Source organism: Theropithecus gelada, chromosome 7b, assembly GCF_003255815.1.
Source record: "Theropithecus gelada isolate Dixy chromosome 7b, Tgel_1.0, whole genome shotgun sequence".
Classification (NCBI taxonomy): domain Eukaryota; kingdom Metazoa; phylum Chordata; class Mammalia; order Primates; family Cercopithecidae; genus Theropithecus; species Theropithecus gelada.
The window spans coordinates 53,869,068-53,881,250 of record NC_037675.1 but is presented as its reverse complement, the minus strand read 5'-3'; the positions used below and the strand labels follow the sequence as shown (position 1 = coordinate 53,881,250).

The following is a 12,183-nucleotide window of genomic DNA, read 5'->3' as shown; positions in this document are numbered from 1 at the left end:
GTAGAGTTTCAAGCACTCATTAATACCTCATGTTCTTATAAAGTTGCATATTTACTGTACATAAAGAGCAACTCTGCACAGAAAATCCTTAATCTCCTCCCCCTAAGAAAATTTAGGCTACCTCATAAGAACTCTTCAGTTAAGGCTGCTATCTGTATCAAGTGGCAGTAACAACTATCTGTATGAATGTAATCCCAGTTCAAACACATTTATACTCCCAAATTAAATACATATGATGCTGAAATTTATCTGGCTTCCTGATATATTGGGTCATTTCAATAGTGGAAATCATAAAGTAGCTGCCTTTGGAAATGGTTTAAATGAGGTAAATTGAAGGTAATGTGCAATCTGTAACAAGCAAACTAAACTGCTTAGCGTACATGTAAAGCAAAAAGATTTTCGTTTTAAAAGGTTGTATTTTAAAGTTCTTCCAGATTAAATAACGAAAACAGTAATTACATAGTTTGAAACCCAAAAACGATCTTGGAATTACCTATATATCCAGATAATTAGAGTAGTTTAGAAAACCAAAGCACAGAGAGGGTACGTGAGTTGCAGAGTAAGCATGTTAGTGGGAAAATTGGGTTGGAAACCCCAATCTCCTGACTCCACAGCTTAGCACTTTTGCTTTTGAGATTGATCAGTACTGAAATATTACTTATTTCATGGAACATTCTCACTTCAAACAGCATAATCTAACTTTGGCAAAAGTTATGCAGTTAGATCTAATATTTGAAGCAGGGCAGGGACAGAGCAGCAAACAAACAAAAACTGAGTCAGCTGTATGGCTGAAGGGAGAGAAATTTGGGCTACCCAATTTACTTCCTTTGAACAAATCTAACAACTTGGTTTTCTATAAAACTGTGAAGGTGCCTTCAACAACCACTCCCCTTCTACCACGAGAAGTCTGCTATAAAAAAAAATTAGATCTTTTAGCTACTAAGCCTTATTATTAATGAATTAATGCTTTAGATCTTTTAGATAGAAATTTAGATACTCATAAAACTTACTTGTGTCTGTCAAGTTCAGTGGCACATCTGACTTTACATATAACCTATAAAGAGAATATAAAAAGAAAATTTTGAAAACATGTAATATAGAATTCTTAAATATGTTCTGATTTTGTGTTTTAAAGTGCTACAACTATAAACAACATACAGCAAGCAAAGTTCAAATGTTAACAGCTGAACTACCATAAATTAAAAGACAGTTTTCCAAAGGCTTAAAACAATAAATCAATAACTTTCTTTGTTATCAACATAAACTTACATTTCTATCTTTAAAGATTTAAACAGAATTAATTCAGTTTAAACATTTACTGAAGTTTTATTATGAGGCAGACATTGTGCTGAATGGCTTGCCACCTATCCTAAACTTCATTAGTCATGTTTTATTCTAAAATGGAACTTCTTGCTTAAATATGAATATGGCTGAGTGTTCTCCAAAGACTATTTTCTTCAGTAATGAAATGAATTAGTAAAGTGAGATGAGGTACCAAAAGTGAACACAGAGATAATGAGCATATATCATATTTAGTAAACTTTCTTCTTTTACAAAGCCTTACAAAAAGCAGGTACTCAGATACTTGTTGAATAAAGTTAGGCAGGTAGGTAAACAAAATTTGAAATAAACATGGTATATTCTGAGAACATAGTACTAAGGGTCTCAAGTCCTTACTGGTAAACTTTAAATTATTCTTTAGATAATGGGAAGATATTGAAGGTTTTTATATAGTTATTCCAAAATACGGAATTTCACTAATCTGACATTAATGTACAGGCTACTACAGATGAACTACAAAATAAAAGTAGAAAGACCAGTTACAGGACTATTGAAGTAGAGTATGAACTTTGGGGACCTGGAAAGAAAGAAGAAAGTATATTATGAAGAAAAATAGTGAAGGTACATGGTAACGTACTGATTTCATTCAAACATTTACCAAGTGCCTATTATATATCACACTCTATGAAAGATGCCATGGATTCATAAACATGACCACGGTTTCTGCTCTCTAGGAGCTCAGAGTATGGAAGAGCAGATAAACCATCTATTCTGATACATTGTGATATAAATGCAAAATATGCTATCACTAAATCTATAAAGAGAAAAATACTAATTTGCTCCAAGAAAGTGTATGAGGTAAGGGGAAAAACTGTCTGGAGCATCAGGGAGGACTTCTCATATCTGAGCCAACTTACGAAGAGTAAATTGGTGTGAGGCAGGTGAATCATCAGGCAAAGACAGACGCCTGTGCATCTACTCCTACCTACTGTACAGCCATGTGTCGCTTAATGACAGAGATATGCTCTGAGAAATGCATTGTTACAAATGCACCATTTGGAGATATGAGGGGTCCCTTTCAAGATGGCCAATAGGAACAGCTCCAGTGTGCAGCTTCTAGCAAGATCGACGCAGAAGATAGGTGATTTTTGCATTTCCAACTGAGGTACCTGGTTCCTCTCATTGGGACTGGTTGTACAGTGGGTGCAGCCCATGGAGGGCGAACTGAAGCAGGGCTAGTGTTGCCTCATCCGGGAAGCGCAAGGGGTTGGGGGATTTCCCTTTCCTAGGCAAGGGAAGCCGTGACAGACTGTACCTGGAGGAATGGTACACTCTCGTCCCAAAACTGTGCTTTTCCCATGGTCTTAGCAACTGGCAGACCAGGAGATTCCCTCCTGTACCTCGCTCAGTGGGTCCCACACCCACAGAGCCTTGCTCAATGCTAGCACAGCAGTCTGAGATCAACCTGCAATGTTGCAGCCTGGTGGGGGAGGGGCATCCACCATTACTGAGGCTTAAATAGGTAAACAAAGCAGCTGGGAAGCTTGAACTGGGCGGAGCCCACCGTAGCTCAGCAAGGCCTACCGCCTCTCTAGAGGTCACCTCTGTGGGCAGGGCACAGCTGAACAAAAGGCAGCAGACAACTTCTGCAGACTTAAAAGTCCCTCTCTGACAGCTTGGAAGAGAGCAGTGGTTCTCCCAGCACAGAGTTCGAGCTCTGAGAACAAACAGACTGTCTCCTCAAGTGGGTCCCTGACCCTGTGTAGCCTGACTGGGAGACACCTCCCAGTAGGGGCCGACACACACCTCATACAGGCAGGTGCCCCTCTGGGATGAAGCATCCAGAGGAAGGATCTGGCAGAAATATTTGCTGTTCTGCAACATTTGCTGTTCTGCAGCCTCTGCTGGTGATACTCAGGCAAACAGGGTCTGGAGTGGACCTCCAGCAAACTCCAACAGACCTGCAGCTGAGAGGCCTGACTGTTAGAAGGAAAACTAACAAACAGAAAGGAATAGCATCAACATCAACAAAAAGGATATCCACACCAAAACCACATCTGTAGGTCACCAATATCAAAGACCAAAGGTAAATGAAACCACAAAAATGGGGAGAAACCAGAACACAAAAGCTGAAAATTCCAAAAACCAGAGTGCCTCTTCTCTTCCAAAGGATAGCAGATCCTCGCCAGCAATGGAACAACACCGGACAGAGAATGAATTTGATGAGTTGACAGAGTAGGCTTCAGAAGATCAGTAATAATAAACTTCTCCGAGCTAAAGAGGCATGTTCTAACCCAATGCAAGGAAGCAAAAAACCTTGAAAAAAGGTTAGACGAATGGCTAACTAGAATAAACAGTGTAGAGAAGACCTTAAATGACCTGATACAGCTGAAAACCACAGCACAAACACTTCATGATGCATGCACAAGCTTCAGTAGCCGATTCAATCAAGTGGAAGAAAGGATATCAGTGATTTAAGATAAATTAATAAAATAGAGCAAGAACACAAGATTAAGAAAAAAGAGTAAAAAGAAATGAACAAAGCCTCCAAGAAATATGGGCCAATGTGAAAACACCAAATCTACGTTTGACTGGTGTACCTGAAAGTGACAGGGAGAATGGAACCAAGTTAGAAAACACTCTTCAGGATATTATCCAGGAGAACTTCCCCCAACCTAGCAAGGCAGGCCAACATTCAAATTCAGGAAATACAGAGAACACCACAAAGATACTCCTCGAGAAGAGCAACCCCAAGACACGTAACTGTCAGATTTACCAAGGTTGAAATGAAGGAAAAAATGTTAAGGGCAGCCAGAGAGAAAGGTCGGGTTACCCACAAAGGGAAACCCATCAGACTAACAGCAGATCTCTTGGCAGAAACCCTACAAACAAGAAGAGAGTGAGGGCCAATATTCAATATTCTTTTTTTTTTTTTTTTTTTTTTTTTTTTTTTTTTTTTTTTTTTTTTGAGACGGAGTCTTGCTCTGTCCCCCAGGCTGGAGTGCAGTGGCGCGATCTCAGCTCACTGCAAGCTCCGCCTCCTGGGTTTACGCCATTCTCCTGCCTCAGCCTCCCGAGTAGCTGGGACTACAGGCGCCTGCCACCTCGCCCGGCTACTTTTTTGTGTTTTTAGTAGAGACGGGGTTTCACCGTGTTAGCCAGGATGGTCTCGATCTCCTGACCTTGTGATCCGCCCGCCTCGGCCTCCCAAAGTGCTGGGATTACAGGCTTGAGCCACCGCGCCCGGCCTCAATATTCTTAAATAAAAGAATTTTCAACCTAGAATTTCATATCCAGCCAAACTAAGCTTCATAAGTGAAGGAGAAATAAAATCCTTTACAGACAAGCAAATGCTGAGAGATTTTGTCACCACCAGGCCTACCTTACAAGAGCTCCTGAAGGAAGCACTAAACATGGAAAGAAACAACCAGTACCAGCCACTGCAAAAACATGCCAAATTATAAAGACCAATGATGCTATGAAGAAACTGCACCAATTAATGGGCAAAATAACCAGCTAACATCATAGTGACAGGACCAAATTCACACATAACAATATTAACCTTAAATGTAAATGGGTTAAATGCCCCCAGTTAAAAGACACAGACTGGCAAATTGGATAAAGAGTCAAGAGCCATTGGTGTGCTGCATTCAGGAGACCCATCTCATGTGCAGAGACACACATAGGCTCAAAATAAAGGGATGGAGGAAGATCTACCAAACAAATGGAAAGCAAAAAAAAGCAGCAGTTGTTTTCTGATAAAACAGACTTTAAACCAACAAAGAACAAAAGAGACAAAGAAGGTCATTACTGAATGGTAAAGGGATCAAATCAACAAGAAGAGCTAACTATCCTAAATACACCCAATACAGGAGCACCCAGACTCATAAAGTCAGTCCTTACAGACCTACAAAGAGACTTAGACTCCCAATAATGGGAGACTTTAACACCCCACTGTCAATGTCAATATTAGCTAGATCAATGAGACAGAAGGTTAACAAGGATATCCAGGACTTGAACTCAGCTCTGCACCAAGCAGACCTAATAGACAGCTACAGAACTCTCCACCCCAAATCAACAGAATAGACCTTTTTCTCAGCACCACATTGCCCTTATTCTAAAATTGACCACATAATTGGAAGTGAAACACTCCTGAACAAATGTAAAATAACAGAAATCACAACAAACTGTCTCTCAGACCACAGTGCAATCAAAGTAGAACTCAGGATTAAGAAACTCACTAAAAACCGCACAACTACATGGAAACTGAACAACCTGTTCCTGAATGACTACTGGGTACATAACAAAATGAAGGCAGAAATAAAGATGTTCTTTGAAACCAATGAGAACAAAGACACATCATACCAGAACCTCTGGGACACATTTAAAGCAGTGTGTAGAGGGAAATTTATAGCACTAAATGCCATAAGAGAAAGCAGGAAAGATCTAAAATTGATACCCTAACATCACAATTAAAAGAACTAGAGAAGCAAGAGCAAACACATTCAAAAGCTAGCAAAAGGCAAGAGATAACTAAGATCAGAGCAGAACTGAAAGAGGGAGAGATATAAAAAATTCTTCAAAAACTCAATGAATCCAGGAGCTGGTTTTTTGAAAGATCAACAAAATAGACCGCTAGCAAGACTAATAAAGAATAAAAGAGAGAAGAATCAAATAGACACAATAAAAAATGATAAAGGGGATATCATCACCAATCCCACAGAATTGCAAACTACCACCAGAGAATACTATAAACACCTCTACACAAATAAACTAGAAAATCCAGAAGAAATGGATAAATTCCTGGACACATACACCCTCCCAAGACTAAACCAGGAAGAAGTTGAATCTCTGAATAGATCAATAACAGGTTCTGAGGCAATAATTAATAGCCTATTAACCAAAAAACATCCAGGACCAGATGGATTCACAGCCCAATTCTACCAGCGGTACAAACAGGAGCTGGTACCATTCATTCTAAAACTATTCCAATCAACAGAAAAAGAGGGACTCCTCCCTAACTCATTTTATGAGGCCAGCATCATCCTGACACAAAAGCCTGGCAGAGACACAACAAAAAAGGAAAATTTTAGACGAATATGCCTATGTGAAAATCCTCAATAAAATACTGGCAAACCGAATCCAGCAGCACATCAAAAAGTTTATCCACCACAATCAACTTGGCTTCATCCCTGGGATGCACGGCTGGTTCAACATATCAAATCAATAAACATAATCCATCACATAAACAGAACCAATGACAAAAACCACATGATTATCTCAATAGATGCAGAAAAGGCCTTCAACAAAACTCAACAGCCCTTCATGCTAAAAACTCTGAATATACTAGGTATTGATGCAACGTATCTCAAAATAGTAAGAGCTATTTATGACAAACCCACAGCCAGTATCATACTGAATGGGCAAAAACTGGAAGCACTCCCTTTGAAAACCGGCACAAGACAAGGATGCTCTCTCTCACCACTCCTATTCAACATAGTGTTGGAAATTCTGGCCATGGCAGTCAGGCAAGAGAAAGAAACAAAGGGTATTCAATTACGAAAAGAGGAGGTCAAATTGTCCCTGTTTGCAGATGACATGATTGTATACTTAGAAAACCCCATCGTCTCAGCCCAAAATCTCCTTAAGCTGATAAGCAACTTCAGCAAAGTCTCAGGATACAAAAATCAATGTGCAAAAATCACAAGCATTCCTATACACCAATAACAAACAGAGAGGCGAATCATGAGTGAACTCCCATTCACAATTGCTATAAAGAGAATAAAATACCTAGGAATCCAAGTTACAAGGGATGTGAAGGACCTTTTCAAGGAGAACTACAAACCACTGCTCCACAAATAAAAGAGGACACAAACAAATGGAAGAACATTCCATGCTCATGGATAGAAAGAATCAATATTGTCAAAATGGCCATACTGCCCAAGATAATTTATAGATTCAGTGCCATCCCCACCAAGCTACCAATGACTTTCTTCACAGAATTGGAAAAAATACTTTAAAGTTCATATGGAACCAAAAAAGAGCCTGCATAGCCAAGACAAACAGCAAAAAGAACAAAGCTGGAGGCATCATGCTACCCAACTTCAAACTATACTATAAGGCTACAGTAACCAAAACAGCATGGTACTGGTACCAAAACAGATATATAGACCAATAGAACAGAACAGATGCCTCAGAAATAACACCCCACATCTACAACCATCTGACCTTTGACAAACCTGACAAAAACAAGCAATGGGAAAAGGACTGCCTATTTAATAAATGGTGCTGGGAAAACTGGCTAGCTATATGTAGAAAGCCAAAACTGGATCCTTTCCTTACACCTTATACAAAAATTAATTCAGGATGAATTAAAGACTTAAATGTAAGACCTAAAGCCATAAAAACCCAAGAAGAAAACCTAGGCAATACCATTCAGGACATAAGCGTGGGCAAAGACTTCATGACTAAAACACCAAAAGCAATGGCAACAAAAGCCAAAATAGACAAATGGAATCCAATTAAAGTAAAGAGCTTCTGCATAGCAAAAGAAGCTACCACCAGGGTGAACAGGCAACATACAGAATAAGAGAAAATTTTTGTAATCTACCCATCTGACAAAGGGCGAATATCCAGAATCTACAAAGAACTTAAATTTACAAGAAAAAAACAAACAACCTCATCAAAAAGTGGGCAAAGGATATGAACAGACACTTCTCAAAAGACGACATGTGTGCAGCCAACATACACATGAAAAAATGCTCATCATCGCTGCTCATTAGAGAAATGCAAATCAAAACCACAATGAGATACCATCTCATGCCAGTTAGAATGGCAATCATTAAAAAGTCAGGAAATAACAGATGCTGGAGAGGATGAGGAGAAATAGGAACGCTTTTAACCTGTTGGTGGGAGTGTAAATTAGTTCAACCATTGTGGAAGACAGTGTGGCAATTCCTCAAGGATCTAGAACTAGAAATACTACTTGACCCAGCAATCCCATTACTGGGTATATACCCAAAGGATTACAAACCGTGCTACTATAAAGACACATGCACATGTATGTTTATTGCGGCACTATTCACAATAGTAAAGACTTGGAACCAACCCAAATGTCCATCAATGATAGACTGGATTAAGAAAATGTGGCACATATACACCATGGAATACTATACAGTGATAAAAAAGAATGAGTTCATGTCCTTTGCGGAGACATGGGTGAAGTTGGAAAACATCATTCTCAGCAGACTATCACAAGGACCAAAAACCAAATACCACATGTTCTCATTTATAGGTGGGAGTTGAACAATGAGAATACATGGACACAGAGCAGGGAACATCACACACCGGGGTCTATAGGAGGGTGGGGGCTGGGGAGGATAGCATATCTAATGTAAATGTCGAGTTGATGGGTAGAGCAAACCAACATGACACATGTATACCTACGTAACAAACATGCACATTGTGCACATGTATCCTAGAACTTGAAGAATAATTAAGAACAACAACAAAAAAGCACAATCTGTCAGTGTGTGAACATTACAGAGTACACTTACACAAATCTAGATGATATAGCTTACTACATACCTAGGTCATATGGTATACAGCCTATGCTCCTAGGTTACAAACCTGTATAGCATGTTACTGCTGTACCAAATGCTATGTACAAGTATAACACGATGGTATTTGTGTATCTAAACATAGAAAACATACAGTAAAAGCATGTTATAAAATACAAAAAATGGTGCACTTGTATAGGGCACTTAATATGAATGCAGCTTACAGGGCTGGATGTTGCTCTGGGTGTCAGTGAGTGAGTGGTGAGTGAATGTGTAGGCCTAGGACATAACTGTACACTACTGTAGACTTTATAAACATTGTACATTTAGGCTACACTAATTTTATTTCTAAAATGAACAATAAATTAACCTCAGCTTACTATAACTTTTTAAATTTATATACTTTTTAACTTTTTGACTCTTGTACTAACCCTTGGCTTAAAACAGAACTACATCATACAGTTGTACAAAAATATTTTCTTTCTTCATATCCTTATTCAATAAGCTTTTTTTTCCTATTGTAAAATGTTTTCATTTTTTACTTTTTGAACTTTTTTTCTTAAAGGCTAAGACATAAACACCGCCATTAGCTTAGGCCTTAGGGTCAGGATCATCCATATCACTGTCTTCTAACTCCACATCTTGTGTCACTGGAAGGTGTTTAGATGCAATAACATGCATGGAGCTGACATCTCCATTGATAACAATGCCTTCTTCTGGAATACTTCCTGAAGGACCTATGTGAGACTTTTCTACAGTAAACTTTTTTTTTAATAAGTAGAAAGGAATTCTAAAATAATAGTAAATACATCAACCAGTAACACAATCATTTATTATCCAGTATTATATACTGTACATAATTGTATGTGGTACACTTTTATACCACTGGCAGCACAGCTTTGTTTATACTAGCATCACCATAAACATGTGAGTAATGCACTGTGCTATGACGTTACAATGGCTATGATGTTAAAATGGCTACGTCACTAGGTTATAGGAATATTTCAACTTCATTATAATCTTAAGGGACCACTGTTCTATGTGGGGTGAGTTATTTACTGAAATGTTATGTAGTGCCTGACTGTGTTTTGTAACAGCACTACCATCTACCAGATGCTGAATGTAATGAAGGAGTCGAAAATAGTATATGATTCATCTCTAAACTGTACCACTTATATTAAGTCTCAGATGCATCCACTTTTGCCATCTCCACTATCACAGCGGATTATTACAACAGCCTTTTAATTGATTCCTCTACTTTCATTCTTAATTCCATCCACCTCTTCAGATGATAACTGTTCATTTGACCACTTTTTAAAACTCCCCCTCCATACATGATTTATTTAAATTTTAAAAATTGTGGTAATATAGATAGAACATAAAATTTAACTATTTTTTAGTGTATGGTTCACTGGCATTAAGTACATTCACATTGTTGTGCAACCATCACCTTTATCCATCTCCCAAGCCTTTTCATCTTCCCAAACTGAAACTCTATACCCATTCATTAAGCAGTAACGGCCCATTCCCTCCTCCTCCAGGATCCAGCAACCATCTCTCTACTTTCTGTCCTTATGAATTTGACTACTATATGTACCTCATATAAGTAGATTCATACAATATTTGTCCTTTTGTGACTTTCATTTAACATAATGTCTTCAAGGTTTATTTAAACTGCAGCATGTGTCAGAATGTCCTTCTTTCTAAGGCTGAATAATATTCCATTGCATGTATATACCATATTTTGTTTATCCATTCATCCATCAATGGACACTTAGGTAGCCTCTACCTTTTGGCTATTGTGAAAGCTGCTGCTATGAACATCAATGTTCTGTATGATTTTCAAAAAATCATTTGAGAGCAAGTTGTACAACACTCCTTTGCCCTAAGTACTTCAGTGTATACTTCTTTAAAGATGAAAATTCTCCTATGTAACGACAGTATAATTACAAAAATCATAAAACTGTATGTGTATACCATCATGTAATTTTCATACCTTATTCATATTTTTCCAATCATTCCAATGAAGTCCTTTATGAAAAAAAATCCAGGATTATGCATTATGTACAGATTTTATGTGTATTTAGTCTCTTTTAATCTTCACTTTTTTCCTTTGTCTTTAATGATATTCACAATTTTGAAGAATATAGAGACCAGTGGTCTTATAGTGTTTCCTTATTATTAGATTTTGGATATGCATTTTGGTAGGATTACCACATAAGTGATGATGTTGCATTCTCTTCAATGCATTATATCAGGAGGTTCATGATGCTGATTTGTCCCATTACTGTGAACTTTAATCAGTTGGGCCAGGAGTGGTGGCTCATGCCTGTAATCCCAGCACTCTGGGAGGCTGAGGCAGGTGGATCACCTGAGGTCAGAAGTTCGAGACCAGCCTGGCCAACATGGCGAAACCCTGTCTCTATTAAATTAAAAAAAGTAGCCGGGAGTTGTGGTGCGCACCTTTAGTCCCAGCTACTCGGGAGGCTGAGGCCGGAGAATTGCTTGAACTCGGGAAGCAGAGGGTGCAGTGAGCCGAGATTGCACCATTGCTCTCCAGTCTGGGCAACAAGAACAAAATTCTGTCTCAGAAACAAAACACAACAAAAAACTTTAATAAATTGGTTAAAGTGGTATTTATAGTGTTTTCCCACCATTTAGTTACTGTTTTCCCATTGTATTTAAAGAGTATCACATAGAGCAATATTTAGAGACTATGTAAATATCTTTTATTGTTCAAATTTCCTTGACTAGTTCGTAATATCTACCAATGATTCTTACCTGAATAAATTATTATGATGGAGGAACTTCTTTTAAAAAAGTACATCTGATCACACTATTCCAGAAAAAAGTCCACACTCCTTTAATACATAAAAGGTCTTTTATTGTCTAGCTCCACCTTCCCATCCTTGTATCCTTTTAGCCCCAATTTCAAACGTACGGTTTTGTCATTCTGAATTATTATTATGTTTTACATTTTATTGAAGGAGTCTCACTCTGTCACCCAGGCTGGACTGCACTGGCATGATCTCGGCTCACTGCAACATCCACCTCCATGGTTGAAGCGATTCTCCTGCCTCAGCCTCTCGAGTAGCTGGGATTACAGGCGTGTGCCACCATGCCCAGTGAATTTTTGTATTTTTAGTAGAAACAGGGTTTCACCATGTTGGCCAGGCTGGTCTCGAGCTCCTGACCTCAAACGATCCACCTGCCTCAGCCTCCCAAAGTGCTGGGATTATGGGCATGAGCCACGGCACCTGGCCTGGTCATTCTGAATTATTTACAACTCTTCAAATAAGTGGTTCAATTTTATATCTCTGTGCCTTTGTACATATTTTTTACT

General features: G+C 38.6%; 1 protein-coding gene across 2 annotated transcripts in view; it reads right to left on the bottom strand.

Moving 5' to 3' along the window:
* GPR137C (G protein-coupled receptor 137C) overlaps positions 1-12,183 on the bottom strand; it is an 87,035-nt gene that overhangs the window by 39,793 nt on the left and 35,059 nt on the right. For both annotated transcript variants that reach the window (XM_025392343.1, XM_025392344.1), the window contains exon 2: positions 1,011-1,054. In XM_025392343.1, coding sequence (XP_025248128.1) covers positions 1,011-1,054 — 44 coding nt within the window. The remainder of the gene's footprint in view (positions 1-1,010; positions 1,055-12,183) is intronic.